The sequence below is a fragment of the Lutra lutra genome, chromosome 3, assembly GCF_902655055.1.
Source record: "Lutra lutra chromosome 3, mLutLut1.2, whole genome shotgun sequence".
In the NCBI taxonomy this organism is placed as follows: Eukaryota; Metazoa; Chordata; class Mammalia; order Carnivora; family Mustelidae; genus Lutra; species Lutra lutra.
Genome location: NC_062280.1, coordinates 62,148,990 through 62,168,714, shown reverse-complemented (window position 1 = coordinate 62,168,714; position 19,725 = coordinate 62,148,990). Strand labels below are relative to the sequence as shown.

Sequence of the window (19,725 nt, the reverse complement as noted above, 5' to 3'; positions counted from 1 at the left end):
GAGGAGAGAGGATACCACTATTTTGCTCTAACGATTAAGAATAGCTCTGCTGTTTTTTTGTTTTTGTTTTTGTTTTACCTGATCACAAATGTTTTTAACTTAGTGTTAATCCATACTAGTGATGGAGATTTTTCAGATGATTTGACGTCTTTTCTTTTTTTTTTTAAAGACTTTATTAATATATTTGACAGAGAGAGATAACAAGTAGGCAGAGAGGCAGGCAGAGAAAGAGGAGGAAGCAGGCTCCCTGCTGAGCAGAGAGCCCCATGTGGGGCTCCATCCCAGGACCCTGAGATCATGACCTGAGACGAAGGCAGAGGCTTAACCCACTGAGCCACCCAGGCGCCCCTTGACTTCTTTTCTTAAATAAGACAGTTTGTATAATACTTTTGGCAAGAGGCATATTCAGCTCTACTGGAGGGTTAAGGCTTAGATGATCTTTCCCCTTTTCATAGATTTTAAGGAAAAAAATAGTAATAAAATGAGATTTTTAACAAGGCACCCCTTTGTAGAATAAGGAAGTTTTCACAATTATTGAGTAGATTTGAGAGATGAAAAGGATTTACTGCTGTGTATTTGGGATAAATGTCAGAATTAAATAAGAGTTTGAGAATATGAGTTTGAAATGAAGCCCAAAAGAAAAGATCAAGCTTTTCTTCAAGCACGTGTTATTTATTTTAAAATGAATACATGTACCTATTACAAGCATTTGAGTTGGCCTACCCCTTCTTAATGTATGTGTTTTAATTCTTGGCAACTTGTGGTCTTCTAAATTTGCAGCAACGTAGTCTGAAGAAAATAACAGCATTTCCTAATTGGTTAGATACTTTTTTTGTTTTCCCCAAATTTACCTCTTGTTCAGTTCTTGTCCACTTCTTGAATTTGGCTTAGGCTTCAGAATGTCTCCAGTCTTGTTTTGTTTTGTTTTTTAAATTTCTCAGTTCCTCTGATGTCAATGATAGAGCATGAAAAGTGAGAGGCATACTTCTGTTAGCCCAGGTGATGAAAGTTTACTGGAAGAAAACATAGGTAGTTGGGAATTCCTGGGAACCTTCCCAGCAGCCCCCATGTCATTCCCATTTACCCTCCGTCTCCTGGCACGGGATTTGCCAGGTGGCCTGTGAGGGAATTGAAACAGTGGTTCATCATTGTGACTCCTGAAGGGATAGCCACAGGCTCGGATCCTCTTTTCCTCTCAGGAGTGGTCGTCTTCTCATTGCTTTTATTAGGAGCCTGCACCGGGGCCTGATCTAGTCAGTTTTAGCTACAGCAGATAGATAGACCGAGGACAGCATCCCTTAGAAGCCCACCAGTTGTCTAGCACAGATACACATCCTCAAGACAGATGCTTACAGTTGGACCTGATTTGGGCTGTGTATTTTCATGACCTTTTTCATATGACTTAATATAGCAACCTCAGTGACTTCACAACTCAGAACTGCCCACAAGCAGCAATATTGAGTCAATCCTTACCTAGAACTATATTTGTAAGAAAACTTGTGTATTTGTTGATCGTTGAAAAGAATTTTAATTTACTAAGCATTACAATTTAATTACACACTTAGTGACAAAATATTTTTAAATTAAAGTTTACAAATATATCTTGAATCCTTCTTATGTCAAAAACACTTTGATTGGCACTATAGGGGTATGAAGATCATTTGTTCCAAAGATCCTTACACTGCCTTGGGCTACGACCTGAAACACGATCTTGAATGATAAATAAACGGATTTTTCCTTGAAGGAATTTATTATTAGTACAGTTGAGGAGAAAGACATGCAAATAGAAAATTACAAAATAAGGCACTGTAAATTACAAAGCCTTGGGCAGTCAAGGAAGACTTTTTGAAGGCAGGGCCATGGAAACTGGGGCCAAATGATAACTAGAAATTTGCCAAATAAAGCATGTTGTTGGAGCTTGAAGCATTGATTCCAAGTCGAGGATAACTCACATGCAATGAAGAAAGAGCAGGTTGCAAGTACCTGTCATATTTGGCTAGGATCACAGAATGTCCTGTTCTGCAGACTGGTTTCCTGGAGAGTGTTCATGCCCTGTGCACGCTAGTGTTTGGGCTTTATTCCATGGGTCCCCATTTTCCTGGTTCCCTTTCTACCTCACTTGATCTTTCAGACATTATTGCCTCTAAGTCACCATTAAATATTGGTATTTCTCAAGGTTCTGTCCTAGATTCTCTTTTTCCTTTGTTCTTCCTCTTCTCCCTCACCAGATAGATCCATGTCTATGTATTCATTTATGACTTAAAAGCTCGATGGTTCTTAAATCAGTTCTGAACTTAGGACCGTACATCCTTCTTACCCCTATTCTGCCCACCACTTCAGTTTCCTTAGGACCAGACTCCCTGTTTGCTACAACTGCCATCCCTGACTCCTCCCAGTCTTAGAACCTGCCAAATTGCTTCTTTACTAGTGTACCCAAGGACTTCTCTTCCCTTAGCCTGAAGTGCTTTCACATTCTCTTTGCCTAGCTCTTGCCTACTCCTACTTCAGGTCTTGGCTTAGATACCACTTTTTTTTTTTTAAAGGATTTTATTTATTTATTTGACACAGAGAGAGAGAGATCACAAGTAGGCAGAGAGGCAGGCAGAGAGAGAGAGAGAGTGGGAAGAAGCTCCCCGCTGAGCAGAGAGCCCGATGCAGGGCTCGATCCCAGGACCCTGAGATCAAGACTCAAGCTGAAGGCAGAGACTTAACCCACTGAGCCACCCAGGTGCCCTTAGATATCACTTTTTCACAGATGTCTTCCAGGTCTCTCTTAACCCATTTTATTATTAGTAACATGCTGCATTTTTGTGCCCTAGGTTATAATTATTTTTGAAATATTGCTTTCCCCACTAGACTTTAAGCTCTCGGAAGGAAACAACAGTCTCTGTGACAGCCTTGTCTTAAAACACTTAGCAAAGGATATGCACCTTGTAAGCAGTCTTAGTAGACATGACTAACTGTATGAGTTAGGACAACAAGAAAATATCGAGAAACTTCAGGAGCAGAATGACCTGATTAGATTGGCAATTAGCAAGTTTGTTCTGCTAGCAGTATGGAGACTGAATTGGAGAGGGAGTCCACCGCTAGAGCCTGCGAGATTAGTAGGTGGGTGTTACCACTAGACTCTTAGAGCCTCAGAGCACATCTATGATAAAAACACAAATCAAATTCAGTGGGGGGAGGGGAGGAAAAAATGAAGCAAGATGGGATCGGGAAGGAGTCAAACCATAAGATATTCTTTTTTTTTTTTAAAGATTTTATTTATTTATTTGACAGAGAGATCACAAGTAGGCAGAGAGGCAGGCAGAGAGAGAGAGGAGGAAGCAGGCTCCCCGCTGAGCAGAGAGCCCGATGCGGAGCTCGATCCCAGGATGCTGAGATCATGACCTGAGCCGAAGGCAGAGGCTCAACCCACTGAGCCACCCAGGCACCCCAAGATATTCTTAATCTCAGGAAACAAACTGAGGGTTGCTGGAAGGGGAGGGAGTTAGAGGGATAGGGTGGTTGGGTTATGGACATTGGGGAGGGTATGGGCTAGGCTGAGTGCTGTGAAATGTGTAAGCCTGATGATTCACAGACCTGTACCCCTGGGGCAAATAATACATTATATGTTAATTAAAAAAAAAATAAGAAATCAAGTTCAGTTCATCCAGGATCTTGGAGATAGTCTCAGGACTCTTACTGTCTCTTAACGTGGCTTATTCCACTTGGATCTCTTTTTCCCACAGTCTTTCTCTCTGTGAACAGTAACAGCTCATCCTCCATCTGCCTAGTAGGAAACAGGGTCCACTTTATGGTTATGTGAACAGATATCCAGATTGACTCTGACTGGCCCTGATTAGGTCATGTGCCCTTCCGTGAAGTATCTGTTGTCGCCAGAGGGGTCCCGGGAGCTGGTTGATCAATCAGGATAATAACTACTGGGTCTGAGGCAGTGGTGCCCTGGCAAACTGGCCCTAAAAATAATGTTTCTTTTTTTAAAAAGCCCTCTTTGTAGCAATTGCTAATTTCTTTGGTTTACATGGTCCTACTGTGACTGATTTCAAGATGGATCCTTGGCTTGCGATTCCTGAATGTTTAACAGCCGCCTCTTGCAAGGGGTCCCCACAGCTCTGGCTCTCCATGGCTGAGCTGGTGGGGGAGCTGCTGGAATACTTCCATTTACCATTCTTTCATTCTTGAATATTTAGATTGATTGAATTACATGTAATGCTTTGCTGGATAGGTCTATGCCTGAAGCCATTTTCCATATTTAGGACAGAGTTACTGAGATAGTTTACCCAAGTGCTATTACTGAGTCAAAGGAATGGACCTTTAATGTTTTTCAATACTCTCCAGTAGGTGTACAAAATAGTTTTACCAATTTATATCACTTTTATCACTGTAAGAGAGCAAGTATTTCATTGTCCTGTTATTAAGTATAATTAAAAAATTGGTAGGACAGAATTAATATGTCATTTTAATTTGCATTTGTTTGAATTACTAAAAATGTTGAAATGTCTATTTTTGTAACAAGTGTATTTCTTATAGTGAATTTTCTTACCATTTCCCACTTGTGTTATGTGTATATGTTGCTCTTAATATACTATTATCATAGGTATTTATCCTCTTATAATTAATTAATATAACTAAATAGTGGAATAATTATATGACTATAGAAAATTCTAGCACATAATGCAACTTGGTAAATATTGAGGAGAGTGCTGCGTATGAAATTCTCCCTAATTCTGTGTAATTTAGGGTAACATTAGCTACATTAGCTGATGTAATAGATAAATACAAATTCACAGTGAGTGAACACAATAAAAGTTTATTTCTTGCTCATGTCAGAGTTCCACATGGGTGTTCTTCATTGGGCAGCTTTCATGTGGTCATGAAGGGACGAAGGCTCCTTCTGTCCCAAGGCTTTTCTCCCCTCTGGGTCTTTGTCATTTTCATGCAGTTAGAGGGTGGGATTAGAGAATGGGGAGCAATATGTGGGAGGTTTTTATGGATTAGGCCTGAAAGTGCTTACATTGAATGTGCTTACATTCCACTGACTAAAACTCAATTCCATGGACATAACTAATTACAAAGGAAAAAAGAAAAAGGATGTTATACATCTAACTAGTCTTTGCCAAAATTTCCATAACCTGAAATAGAGAAATCTTTTCATAAAGGCAGATTCTACTTACTGTTTTTATTACCTATATATATCTGGGAATAAATTGACCATATTACTTGGATAATTTACAGGATATAAATATGGAATGGAACACCTTAAATATTGTTAAGAGATATGTAGCTTTTTACTAGACCAGAATGGTAGAGCAATGATGTCGAATGGTCACTGAACGTCCTCTTGTTTAGACACTGAAGAGAAGAGGGTGGCAGCCATCGGACAAAGCAATTTTGACAGGTGATAAACAAGTCTTGGATGGGCAACATTTATTCAGCATTTTAGAAAATCAAATGTATAAGAATCCATATGAGGACTTCGTAATCAGCTCATCCGATCAGTATGACTTACTAGAATGATATTTCTCGTAGGATATGTTAGCTCATTTTCTTATTTCTACCTACACAGGTAATTAAAGTATACAGTGAAGATGAAACCAGCAGGGCTTTAGAGGTACCCAGTGACATAACTGCCCGAGATGTTTGCCAGCTGTTGATCCTGAAGAATCATTACATTGATGACCACAGCTGGACCCTTTTTGAGCATCTGCCTCACATAGGTCTAGGTAAGGATACAGAACTATAGTGCACATCATTGCTTTTCTGTTTGTTATAGTTTCAATCATATGGCAAAGATTTTCTTCAGACGTAGAAAAATAGAAGAGAATTATAAATAGTCCTTTTCTTTACTTTTGGTGTTGGTGTTTGGGAGACCAAGAATGTAACACAAAATGAAAGTAAGGGTACAAATATTGCACTTTTCCCACACTTCTTTGTTTAACTAATGCTCTATGAGAATTTGGGAGCCAAAATATAGAGTCCGAATGGATAGATAAGTTTCATAATAATCTTTGGTAGCTCAGTGTTTGAGAAATTAATACAATAAGTTTTTGAACTAATTTTTGAATTGGTTGTCATGTAGACAAGGAAAGTATCCACACTGGTTCTCTTTATTTTATTTTTATTTTATAAAACATATATAAATTTATAAAATATATATTGTATATTTATATATTTTATATATAATATCACATATAAATATATAATTCATATATGATATAAATATCATATATAAATCATATATTCATATATTATATTCTATATTATGTAATATAAATATTTATGATATATAATATATATAAAATTTATAAAAAATTTGTAAAATTTTCTTAAAGAATTAAGTAATTCTTCTACATTTTAAAGTCATAACCATAAAGAGTAATCTTTAAAAATACATATATTTTTAAATTGGAGACGTATCTCTGTGTTGTAAAATGTAGAGAGTTTTTTCCTGCAAATTTTTAAAATAAGGTGTAAGTGATTTTCATTCTTCTACTAGAGTAAGAATTTGGCATCCATTTTATTTCACCTTTTCTTATTTTTACAGATGCTAGTGTTAAAAAACATGTTACCATAATAAGTAGTGAAAACAAAAGGAGTTTGTTATGGTAATGCCATTTGATCCTTTGAATACTGTATGAGTTTCCTGTGGCGGCTGTAACAAATGACCACACACCTGGGGGCTTACAAGAGCTAAAACTGATTCTCTAACTGTTCTGGAGGTCAGAAGTCTGAAATCAGATCACTGGGTTGAAATCAAGGTATTATCAGGGACGTACTTCCTCCGGAGGCTGGAGGAAAGAGTTTGTTCCTTGTCTGTTCCAGCTTCTGGTGGCCGCTGGTGGCTGCTGGCCTCCCTTGGCTCTGGCTGCTTCACTTCAGTCTCTGCCTCTGTGGTCACCTTGGATTTCCTTCTTCTGTCTGTGTCAGGTCACCCTCTGCCTCTCTTTTATAAAAATGGTACCGGTTAGAGCTTACCTGGATAATCTAGGATCATCTCTTCATTTCAAGATCCTTTAATCATATCTACAAAAATCCTTTTTTTTCCCCCCCTCTCTTATATCAGGTAACATTGACAGAAAACCTGAATTCTGAAGGTATGCCAGGCCGGCCAGTGTGACGTGCTTTCTCGCTTTCCTAGGGCAGAAAAAGTTCAACATTTATTTTCTGCATTGCTGTTGGTTACTAATCTGACTTCTATTCGTGACCATTCTTCTCCTAAATGTAAAGTGTTAACTCTCAATAGATACACGCCGTCTTCTAAACTAGTTTTAAATATGCTTGTGAAAATACAGTTCTTAATTAACACAATATGTAATTACAGTATTTTATACCCTTAATTTTTCTTTGGGAGCAACTTTACTTTTTTTTTTTTTTTTTACAGTCACTAAGTTTATCCCTAACAAATAGCTTAAAGTTTAATAATAAAAATCTACTCTGTAAATCAAGTACCAGTTTTCACTGAGACCACAGCAAATTATATTAAGGAATAAAATGCACAGATTCTTTTAATGTGGAGGCTTAAAATGGAACATTGAGAATTAATTTGAGTTACATACTAAATTTAAACTTTTAGGCATCAAATAGAAATATATTTCTCCATTACTCTATTTTCTGGAAATGCAGAAATAAAACCAAAGATGTGAGACTATTGTCTCCTGGTTTTATCAGCCATGCATTAGACCAAAGATTATGAGAAAGAAATTGAGTTCCACAACTTTCTTGTGTTCTTTTTCTTTCCCTTTGTTTTCACTCAGATTATATATATATATATATATTTTTTAAAGATTTTATTTATTTATTTGACAGAGAGAGATCACAAGTAGACAGAGAGGCAGGCAGAGAGAGAGAGAGAGAGAGAGAGGAAAGCAGGCTCCCTGCTGAGCAGAGAGCCCGATGCGGGCCTCGATCCCAGGACCCTGAGATCATGACCTGAGCTGAAGGCAGTGGCTTAACCCACTGAGCCACCCAGGCGCCCAGATTATATATATTTTTAAGAGAGTTTATTTACTTATTTATTTGAGAGAGAGAGAGAGAGAGAGAGCATGAGCCTGTGCACACTTGGTGGGGGAGGAAGGGGAGAAGGGGAGGGACAAGCAGGCTGCACTGAGAGTGAAGCCCAATATGGCATTCAGTCCCAGGGCCACTTAACTGACTGAGCTACCCAGGTGCCCCTCAGATGCTATCTTTAAACAGTAGGAAGATGGCTGACATAATGCTACCCAAATACTAAAGCACATTAGATGATGATAACTAATAAATACCTCTATTCTTTTCATTTATTTTTTATTTAATTTCTGTGTTTTAACATAATCTGTTTTTATTTTTATAGACTACCTTTGTGTGTGTGTGTGTGTGTGTGTGTGTGTGCACCTAAAAATACATCTTGGTTTTTTTTTCTTTCTTTTTTTTTTTTTTTTAAGATTTTTATTTATTTATTTGACAGAGACACAACGAGAGAGAGAACATAAGCAGGAGGAGTGGGAGAGGGAGAAGCAGGCTCCCACTGAGCAGAGAGTCCTATGTGAGGCTCGATCCCAGAACCCTGGGATCATGACCTGAGCCGAAGGCAGCCGCTTAATGACTGAGCCACCCAGGCGCCCCATTTTTTTTCTTTTCACTTCACAGATCCCACAAACACTAGGAACTCTCCCTGCCTATTCCTGTTGACTTCCTCACACGGTTTAACAGATATTTATTGACTGTTTTATACCAAGCCTATTTTGTGTGTGGGTCTTGGGGGTAAAGTATGAACATAATAGATAAGAAACACTGCCCTTGCGAGTTTGCATTCTTCTGGGAAGTGGAAAGATAAGAGACACATGACTAAAATTTGTAATCCTTTAGGTGACAATAAGCACGAGTTTCTCCAGCTATCTGAAAGTAGAACACTATGAAAACTTATATAAGCTGAAATGGTATAAACCAAAGAAGTATTTACCATTAATTTATACTGGAAAATATTTGAGCATTCCCAGACGCCAGAAATAACTTCTCTCAGCATCTTCTGGTATCTTAGGACATATCTTAGCAACAGATGCACAAAATAAATCATGATAAAGTGCAGAGGCTCACAGACAAAGTTCAAAGCTCTGGTGGCTTGATGTTGAGATGCTGAACGTGGCTCCCCGGAAGGAGCTTGGTGGGACCACTCTCGTGGCTCCGTGGTGCCCACAGCCTTTATAAGGGCTCACTGCAAAGCAAATGCTTAATGGCATTTTCATGTTTCACCTTTTTTGTAAAAGCAAAAATCCTCTTTGGATTTCTCTTGGTTGACAAAAACAGGTACTAATGTAGATCTTTTGTAAAAGCAAAGAATTTTATTGCATAAGGTGAACTTTAAAAAAGCTGGAGTTGCCTGAACTGGGGAGAAAGGAAGACAGGGCAGAAGGGAAGAACGTGCCCTTTAACTAGAGGGATCAGGGAAGGTGTCCCTGAAGCATGAAGTTCAGGAGAATCTTGGTGGCAGTGTGCTGGTGTTCAGGGCTCAGCCCATGACCAGCGCTCCTGGAACAAGCTGGGGACTGATGGAGCGGACTTCAGTAGGGCTGCTGCAGAGCCAGCTCGTGTGGGATCCCGTGGGTCACGGAAGGGCTTGACTATTACCCTGAGCGAGAGAAAAAGTGAACGGAGGTCTTTGAGTCGGAGGGCAATATGATCCTGATTTAGTTTTGAAAGTACAGTTCACCCTTAAATAATTCCATGTGGGTTTTTTCTTTTTCTGATAAATTCAGTCCAGTAGTGTAAATTTATTTTCTTTTCATTACGATTTTCCTAATAACATTTCTTTTCTCTAGTGTACTTTTCTAAGAATACAGTCTCTAGTGCTTAAAATGTCACAGTGTGTATCAGTCAGCTGTGGATGTCATCAGTAAGCCTTCCAGCTGACAGTAAAGTTTTGGGGGAGTCAAATGTTTCATCCAGATTTTTGGCGGCAAGGGGAGGTCTGCACCCCTGTGCTGCCCATCATTCAAGAGCCAACTGTATACTGCTTAGAAGGCCAGAATCCAACCTTTTAGAGGCTGAGCGACTTTGTTTTGCTTCTACATCCCACTACGCATGGCTTCCTGGATCAATCCTGGCCTGTCTGTCATTTCTCCTAGTTGCACATGCCCTGTGGGACTAGCTTCACAGAAGAGTCTACACTGGTATGAGGTGTGGTATTTGTGAGACCCTGAAGCCTTACAGATGAGAATGTTGTGACTTGTGTGATAGACGACAGTTAAGGGTTTTCTGCACTTGAGGTCACTTTAATGACCAAGATAAGCTTAGGAAAGTGTCAGAGACATTTTATGTTGTTAATAAATGTGCTACCATTGTTGATGTTGATGTTGATCCCTTAAAACATGTCACAAACTTACTAAAGTCAGATGGAGAAGCACTTGACTTTCAAAATATGGTAGGTTTATGGAATTGAAAGTCTGTTTTCAGAGTGTTATTTTCTGTGGCAAAGGAAACTTCAGTCTTTGTAGTAGTTTTAACATGAATGCATATGTGTGATAACGACTATTAACATGCATCTTACATGTGCAAGGCACGGAGTGAGAGGTTTAACATTAATCTTGATAGACGCGCTCATCACTTAGCCTCATAGCAACCCTGCAAGATGTGTTTTCTAATCTCCCTTTGACATACAGGAACATATACTCAGTGATGAAATTCCTTGCCTAGAGTCAAACATTGCTGAAATGTAGGTCTTTTCAGATTTTGAAATTCAGATTCTGAAATTCAAAGTCTGCATTTTCCACTAAAGTGAGTTTGTTTCTCCTCATGTTCCCAGGATCCCGTGGTTGGTTTGTTTCTTTCTTACTCTGTCTTTAGCTCTAATCCATGTTGTGAGAACAAGTTAAAAGTTTGAACCCTCAAAAACATTTTCAGACAACTTTTTTTTTTTTTTTTTTAATGAGTAAAGCAATAGAAGTTTGTTAAGGAAAGATACAGAAAAAAGCTCTCAAGAGTGAGAGGAGTCCTGACAGGGTTGCCAACGAGGGCCTTCAGGGTTGGTCTTCTATAGAAAACTAACCACGGAACTTAAATCCTTTTAACATCAGATAACTTTTTCTTACCAAAGTAGTATTGAAATTACGGGGTCCAGTTCACTTTATAACAGAACCAGCTGTTTCTTTTGGCTGAACAAGGGGATCATGTTAGAAGTGACTTATCCTTGGGGCACCTGGATGGCTCAGTGGGTTAAGCCTCTGCTTTTGGCTCAGGTCATGATCTCAGGGTCCTGGGATCCAGCCCCACATCGGGATCTCTGCTCAGCAGGGAGCCTGCTTTCCCCTCTCTCTGTGCTGCCTCTCTGCCTACTTGTGATCTTTCTCTGTCAAATAAATAAATAAAATAGTAAAAAAAAAAAAAAGAAATAACTTATCCTTGAATTTGTATACAACATAAATGGTATATGATATTTGGAACACTGAATATAATATCAGTATTTCATCTCCTCTGGAAAATAATTATCAGTAATATGATGCTGGGAATTTTAATAAGCAGAGTACATCATTAAAGGCAACCCCAAACATCCTGATTTTGTTATAAATCTCTGATTTTCCTGATTTGAGATCATGTTATGATGAGGTTCTAGTTGCACACACCTTTAAGGACACTGAATTTAGAATATCTGCCCTTCTCTCATATAATCACGTTTTATAACTGGCATGTTCTAGTTCATGGCCACTGGATGTCACTGTCGTTCCCCAGATGGAGCCCTCTGCATTTATTATCAGTGTGAGGACTAAGGGGGGAGTGGAGTGGGGGCAGAAACTTCAGTTTTAAGTCCTCTGGAACTTAATGGGATCCATGTTTGTCTTGCTCCCATTTTGATTCCTAATTGAAGCCATGGTATGAAGCAGTGGCAATTAACACAATACCTCAAGCGCATACCTATAGACTCCTCGGGAAGAGGAATTAATTGTATTTTAGTGTCATTGCTGGGGACAGCTGAGAGTTCCATTGTGAATATCATTGTGGAGTGGCTTTAATAAGCAAAATGAATGACTGGAGGCTTTTAATGAAACCATTTTTATGTGTGCAGCTATATCCACGTGATCTCTTTAAGACAGAAGCCACCCACGGCGGTGGCCAGGAAACGCTTCTTTGCAGCTTTGAAGCTGCTTCCCTTCACTTTTTCTGTCCGCCCCCCTCCCCAAGACGCACAAGTCTTTCTCCTGTTGTCTGGAGCTGATAGGTAGTTGTGCTTTCAGTGCTGTGTGTAACCTGTCAGCATCAGAGTTGCCACTGCCCTTATCAACAGCACAAATAATTGTGAAGCCTGTAGGATCTGTGGCCTTGGGCTTCCTTTGCTACTTAAACTGACCTGAGCTTTGAGGAGGCAGGATGTCCTGGTGGCACACTAAGGTGGAGGCAGAAAATAGGAACATGTAAGGAGGGCTTAGAACTAAAACTGCCTCCTGGTGCCACTCGTTTTTCCTTCGCAGTCTCATAGCCTGAGTTCAGGTCTTATCATTTCTCTCCTCAGGGATTATTTTAGCCTTGTAACTGGTCCTCTTGCCTCTGGTCATACCAAGGTTATCCATGGGAATGCAGACCTGATTTTTTATGCATTAGGGTCCAAGATTCCTTGGAGGGCTTGAGGTACTTGTGACCTGCCTACCCCTCCTATCGCCAGCCTCATGTCTCCCCTCTCCTTCCTCTTGGTTTATACATTGAAGACGTGCCTGTAGTTGCCCACATATGCTGTAGTGTCTATGCTTTGGTTTCCTTGCTCATCCCATTAGGATTCTCGGCAAGTTCTTTCTCACCGTCTTTACCTGGCTGTGCATTTTCCAAAGCTTACTTGGAATTTTAGTCAAAAATGATAGCAAGGGGGGCGCCTGGGTGGCTCAGTGGGTTGAGGCCTCTGCCTTCGGCTCGGGTCATGATCCCGGGGTCCTGGGATCGAGCCCCACATCAGGCTCTCTGCTCAGCGGGGAGACTGCTTCCTCCTCTCTCTCTGCCTCTACCTACTTGTGATCTCTGTCTGTCAAATAAATAAATAAAATCTTTGAAAAAAAATGATAGCAAGGTATAACGGCTTACCATGTCCTAAAAATATTATGGAAACAAAGAAAGATGAAAACTCTGAACTGTTGAAGCTGACAGCCAGCTAACCTAGTGCCACAGTCTAAGAGGAAAGAGAGAGAAAAGCAACTGGAGGCACCCCACACTCAGCCTTACGAGGGAGAGTCACCCCTTACGTCAGAGAGCAGATAGGGAGACAGATCGGCCTCTTCTATGTTCCAAGCAGCTGTTCCTCATGACAATTAGGATCCTTGCTGGCACCACCATTTCTCATACATCCTTTAGGAAATTGCAAATCCTGAAAATAACAGAAGCACTGGGAGTGAGTGATGAGTTGTGTCCTGGGAGGGGATTTTCCGCAAGTACATGCTAGACTGGGGTGTGGAAAATAAACAGATTTGGCCAAGAAATAGATACAAGGCTCTTCAAGCAGGAGTATTTATAATATTAATCAGAAAAAACCCTAATGGTATATTAATAGGAGGATGTGATGAATTATAGTACATTCATAGGATATAAGTTAGGTAGCTTTTGATTATGTTTTTGGAGTTCTTCCTTTGAAGACTGATGTGGACAGATATAAGATTATAAAGATGATTGATCGATTGAATGTATATATATATAAACATATATTCAGTGTAAATTTTGTGAAAAATATATACAAATACATTCATATAGACCCAGAGAAAAAACAAGAAGGGAATATACTGAAATGTTAAGTGCTAATTCCCAATTGATAGGTTTAAAGATGGATTGTGATTGTCCACTGTCCATGGTTTTCGAATTTCCAATAATGGAAACATACTATTTTAGAAATCAGAAAAAAGGAAACAAACACAATTTCAAAAACTTAAGAGATGTTTAAAGATTGAGACATCTTCCTGAAGCTCCAAGTTGTACCAAGTACCCGTCTTCTGAGCTGCTGTTAACATTTTTCTTCAACTATCTTAATATTGATCATGTTATTAAAAGTAGACAGTAATTCCACAAGAGCTGGAACTCTGTGTATACTTCTTTGTAACCCAGGGTCTAGGACAAATAAATTGTGAACGAAACCGTACTAAACTGTAAGGTACTTATATCAAGCAGTTCAAAGGATGGATAACAATATACATGGAAGGAAGAGACAGGGAAAAGAAGCCAGAGACACGCCATGCCGTGCCCAGATGGAAATTTGCTCTCAGTCTCTCTCTTTTTAATTTTATTTATTTATTTGACAGACAGAGATCACAAGTAGGTAGAGAGGCAGGCAGAGAGAGAGGGGGAAGCAGGCTCCCTGCTGAGCAGAGATCCCGATGCAGGGCTCTATCCCAGGACCCTGGGATCATGACCTGAGCTGAAGGCAGAGGCTTTAACCCACTGAGCCACCCAGCACCCCTGCTCTCAGTCTTTAAAGGATGCATTAGGTAACTTAGAATTTATGGAAGTGGTTTCTAAACTCTTCAGGTGTTTATCCGTCAGCTTGAGGTGACGTGTATGCAAATATTTTGCTGAAGACTAAGGATTTCTAGGAATACAAGTTGTGATTAGTGAGGGTGAGTTAATATGAAGATTAGTTTGTTGAAGAATGATCTGCAAGGCCTTTATATCCATCAAGTTTAAGTGTCAAGATTTTCCTATTAATTGCTCTTGGGGAGCTGAATATGGTGCTAGCAATTTTTCCAGGTGAGCTCATTTTCTTAGGTTAAGGAACCTTTCAGAATTGAGCCCTATTTTTATTCTTTGCTTCTCCAGTTTTTGTTTTGCCTGGTCAGAGGCTGTTCATTTTTATCTGAAAATAAGATTGACAAAATGTATGTAGTTTCTGCCTCGCCCAGAGAAGTACAAGGACCATTTGTCTCCTGGAGTTTCCTGTAACAAAGGTATACAAAGAATTGTTTTCTGGGCGAATTAGAGGTAAAAGCCACTTTTGTTTCTTCTCTTATCAAGTGATGAGAAGAGTAGGGACTCAGGTTTCTATTTGAGCCCCACGCTGTACTTTCAGTAGATTCAGCGAAGAAATCCAGGCAGAAGGTCACAGGTGAACACTTTCCATTCTGGGAGGATTGAGGGTTTTTAAAAGACTTTGAAGTGAAATCAACAGTTTCAGAAGAAACATCTTTCCTTTCTTCTTCTTCTTCTGTCTGTCTGTCTCTCTCTCTTTTTTTTTTAAAGAAAAAGCTTCTGGAAATTAAATAGAAAACAGAATTACATGTAGTTATTATTTGATAATATTTCATTGCATTGCTATGACACTTCACTCTGGTCTGTCAGATACAAAGATAAAACTTAAATTGAGATGAAGCTTTTGTCGTGGTTTTAAGAAAGCTTTTCTTTACTCCTTCAGAGGATTTCCCCCCTTTTTCTCCTTTTTGGACACTGTTTTGAAGTGATTTAGGAGGGCTTCTCTCCTCTTTTTCTACCTACATAGAAATGGTGTTCAGTCATGGTCACTCACTTTCCAATGCCTGACAAATACTGCAGAATATTTTCTAAGTAGACCTGTATCTGTAGAGTTTTGATAGTATATTCCAATATAGTATTTTAGGTGGATTTGTGAAGTTTTAAAAATAAAGTCTTTAAAAGAATCATGATGAATTTATGAGAAGGTTACTTAGGGTCATTTATTACATGGTAATCCAAAAAGTGTCTCAGTTCATTCTGGCCGACAGTTCTTAGCATCATTGTTTTTGAGGTTCGCAGTAGAGAGCTCCCGGTTACAGAATTAATTTTCTCTTTTTGGTATTTAAAACATGTATTATAAGTCACTGTAGGATCATTCAGTTGGCTAAAGTCCACTTGGTTTTAGAATGACGTTAAAGAGGAAGAGTCACTAGAAAGTTAATTAGAAGCCATCTGACCAGTATTTGTTTTGCCCCCCGCATCCCCCCAGCCTCCATTCTCAGGTCTCCATGATGATGTCCCAGGGCCTAGGTTAAGTAAAACAGAGCTGGTCTTCAACAACTTTTCATCTCCCTTTATTCATTCTTTTCCTCTCCAAGTTCTCTGTCTAGGCATCTTGTATCTTCATGTTGAACTCCTCCATATAAGGGTCTGTGTTTTGTTCAGTATCTACCTTTAGAAAAAGAAATCATGAAGTTTCTTAAGATGTGATGAGCTGATAATCAATCATGCCTTTTAGGATTATTTGGATTATTGTGACATTGATCTTTTAATATAATGAGACTTGATTGGGGGATGATATATGACAGTGCATCCAAATTGGGATAGGACTGTGAACAGTTACAAAGATTATTAATATAACATAATTTTGAAAAGCCAGATTCTGTGATCAGTAAGTTTTAACTCCATTGCCAGAGGAGTATATGAGGTGAAAACCTGTAGCCACATCTGATCCTTTGGAACTTATTTGCTTTCCTTTACGTTATCTGAATTTTCAATAGACTATCCAGAGATCATCTTTGAAGGAATGAAAAATATGTCTTCTGCTTTCTTACATACTCTAGTTAGTCTAGATATCTTTGAAGAAATTTTTCTCCTTAAGATTAGCAGATTATTTTCCCTATGCTAGTTATGTGTTATTTAGACATTGGGTATTATAGTTCAGTGAAATTTTCTGTGAACATCATATGTTATCTTTCCCTTGTAGATTGGTATGCTGGGCTTTGTTTGCATGTCGGTTGCTGCTTGGTTGGGGATCACAGATATTGCCCAAAGTGCTTTTCGTTACACATTTGTCATAACTGTTCAAATGCAGTTTGGTTTTTCTGCCCTTTTTATTTTATTTCCTTTTTTGGTACAGTCAAAATTCAAATGATGTTACTTTCATTTGAGATTAAGATTGATATCATTTGAAATACTGCCCATTATTTTCATTCCCCTTATACTCAAAATGTGGTGGTTTATTTTCACTTAATTAGCAAATATTTATTGAACACAATTCAAAACGAAAGAATTTGAGGCCGTTGAGACATGAGAACTGTCGGCACACAAGAGAGGGTTTTAGTGGATATGGAAAGAATGAACAGGATATAAATAGGCTCGGCAGAGGCAGCAGGGGAATGTCCCCCCAACAGGGGGTGTAGGTGGAGACAGAGACAATGCTCCCAGGGGAAGAGCCTCGGCTTGGGATCTGGCATGCGGCTGCCGTTCAAGTCCTGAGATGGTTGCTATTCTGAACTTCAGGTTCCTTTTCTGTAGGCTAGAACTATAACTTACTTGCTCAGTAGACAATGTTATTGTTTAACCACAGACCTGGTGGCTTCAAATGACAGAAATGTAGTTTGTAGCAGTTCTGTAGATGAGAAGTCCAAAATTAAGGTCGCTGGGCTGGATTCAAGAGGATGACAGGCTCTTTCCTGGGCTTTAGAAGGACGATGTTCCTTGCCCCTTCCAGCTTCCAGAGTTTGCCATCATTCCTTGGCTTATGTGCCTATCACTTGAGTCTACCTCTGTGGTCACATTGCCTTTTCCTCTTCTGTCTGGGTCGCGTCTCTTTCTGTCTCTGTCTTGTAAAGTTCCTTGTAATTGGATTCAGAGCCTACCTGGATAATTCAGGATAATCTCTTCCTCTCAGTATCTTTAAGTTAATGACATCTGCAAAGACTTTGCCATATAAGGCTACACTTAATAGGTTCCAGGTGTCTTTGGGGGTATTATTCAGCCTACTGAAAATATTATAAGAATTAAAGGGGTGCCTCAGTCAGTTAAATGTCTGCCTTCAGCTCAGGTCATGATCTCAGGGTCCTGGAATCGAGCCCTGCATTAGGCTCCCTGCTAAGCAGAGAGTCTGCTTCTCCCTCTCCTGCTGCCCCTCCCCTGCTCGTACGTGCATGCCTGTGCTCTCTCTCTCTCTCTCTTACTCTGCTCTCTCTCAAATAAATAAATAAAATCTTTAAAAAATTGTAAGAACCAAATATAGCAGTGAAAAAGGCCTCAGATGGAGGCTTGCAGAGATGTAACTTCTTTTATTTCAATAACTTGAATAATTTTTTGATTCTCAGTCTCCTGTCTTCTTAACAGCAGACAGTTTGATCTTCTATTTGTTTTTTTTATGGATTGTCCTCAGTCTTATTGGGGTAAATAATAAATTCAGGTTTTATAAGTGAGTTACATACAGGTTTAAATATTCTTAATTGAAGGTTCAGACCTACTTTCACTTCTGCAAGATGCTGGTGAGGCTTTAAGTCCCAGGACAGGTGTTTGCCTAACCCTTGTCCAGCTCTTCATGCTGTGGAAACTCTTGTTCCTCTCATGTTTATGGACTGTACCATAAAGCCACTTAAATTCCTGCTCTTCCCTTAGCTCTTCCATGTTCCTGATGGGGGAATGTGGTACTGTTGCCATGTTCTTTCTCCATAATGGGATGCTGTGGACTCATCTGCCCTGATCTAGTCCTCAGTTATGGCTTCTCTATCATGCTAGACGTAGGGTGTCTATTGGAAGCTAGATGTCTCCTAAGGCTACCCTCTGGTTTGAGCCACATAGCATTATTAAACTTATCTGGGTTTAATCACCATCAGCTTGTCACCTTGAATTCTCATTCTGGAAGGGGACAGGATATGGGATCACTTGGGACCCACACTGTCCACTTTTGTGTAGCTCAGTCTCTATTCCATCCTTTCCTCTCTCAAGCTCTTAACTGCATCTCCTTTCTCAGAATACAGAAGGTGGGTCCCTGTATGAGGTAGTCAAGGATTGGCTAGCATAATTCTCCCCAAGCACTTATATTTGTCAGAGATTGATAAGGTCTATTGTGAAGCTCAAAAGTAAATAAAATGCATTTCTGTAATATTTTTTACCTCTCTCTCCATAGTTTATCTTGAGAGAAGAACATAGGATTCTTTACTGGTAAAGAAAGTAATGGGTACAAAGAAACACAGGTTGGTAAAACAAACAAGCAAACATCTTGCTCAGTACCTGGTTTGTGTGAGAATTAGACAAAAGTGGGATTAGAGAGATTGTTAGGGATGTGACTTGCCACTCAATATCTCAGTAACCATTGACTCTCCCCAAACCACTTCTCTTACAGGTTTTCAAATTCAGTAGCAGCACACCCTTCCAACAGGTTAGGTGGAAAACTTGGTGTCTCGCCTAACTACCCTCTCTCTTCCCCTTTGTCTCCGATTGGTCAGCAAATCCTGTTGGCTCTACCTTCAGAGTATATCCAGATTCTGCCTGCTTCCTACATTTCCATTGCTACTGCTCTAATTGAAGACACATCATCTCTCTTCTCATTAATTGCAGTATTCTACCAAATGGTCTTCCTGCTTCCACCCTTATACCTTTTTTTTTTTTTTTAAGATTTTCTTTATTTATTTGAGAGAGAGAGAGAGAGAGAGAAGGAGAGATAACATGAACAGGGGGAGGAAGACAAAGGGAAAAGGAGAAGCAGACTCCCTGCTGAGCAGGGAGCCCCATTCGGGGCTTGATTCCAGGACCCTGAGATCATGACTCGAGCCAAGGGCAGTTGCTCAACTGACTGAGCCACCCAGGTGCCCCCCACCCTTATAGCCTTTAAAATCAGTTCTCCTCCACAGCCAGTGCGGTCCAGTGAAAATATAAGTCAGTTCATGTTATTTCTCTGTTCAAAATGTTTTCTCATCTGACTTCAGGGAAAAGCCAGAACCTCACTCTGAACTGCAGGCCTTTCTCCAGTCCTCCCGGCTCATCACCGCTGCTTCCTTAGCCTCTTCTAAGACTTGCCCCTTTGCTCACTCAGCTTCAGCCACATTAACCTCCTTCTGGTACTTCAAACATAGA

The 19,725-nt window shown here is 39.7% G+C and overlaps 1 protein-coding gene across 4 annotated transcripts in view; it reads left to right on the top strand.

The window, feature by feature from the left end:
• GRB14 (growth factor receptor bound protein 14) overlaps nucleotides 1-19,725 on the top strand; it is a 117,790-nt gene that overhangs the window by 68,058 nt on the left and 30,007 nt on the right. For all 4 annotated transcript variants that reach the window (XM_047721959.1, XM_047721957.1, XM_047721960.1 and 1 more), the window contains one exon: nucleotides 5,570-5,726. In XM_047721959.1, coding sequence (XP_047577915.1) covers nucleotides 5,570-5,726 — 157 coding nt within the window. The remainder of the gene's footprint in view (nucleotides 1-5,569; nucleotides 5,727-19,725) is intronic.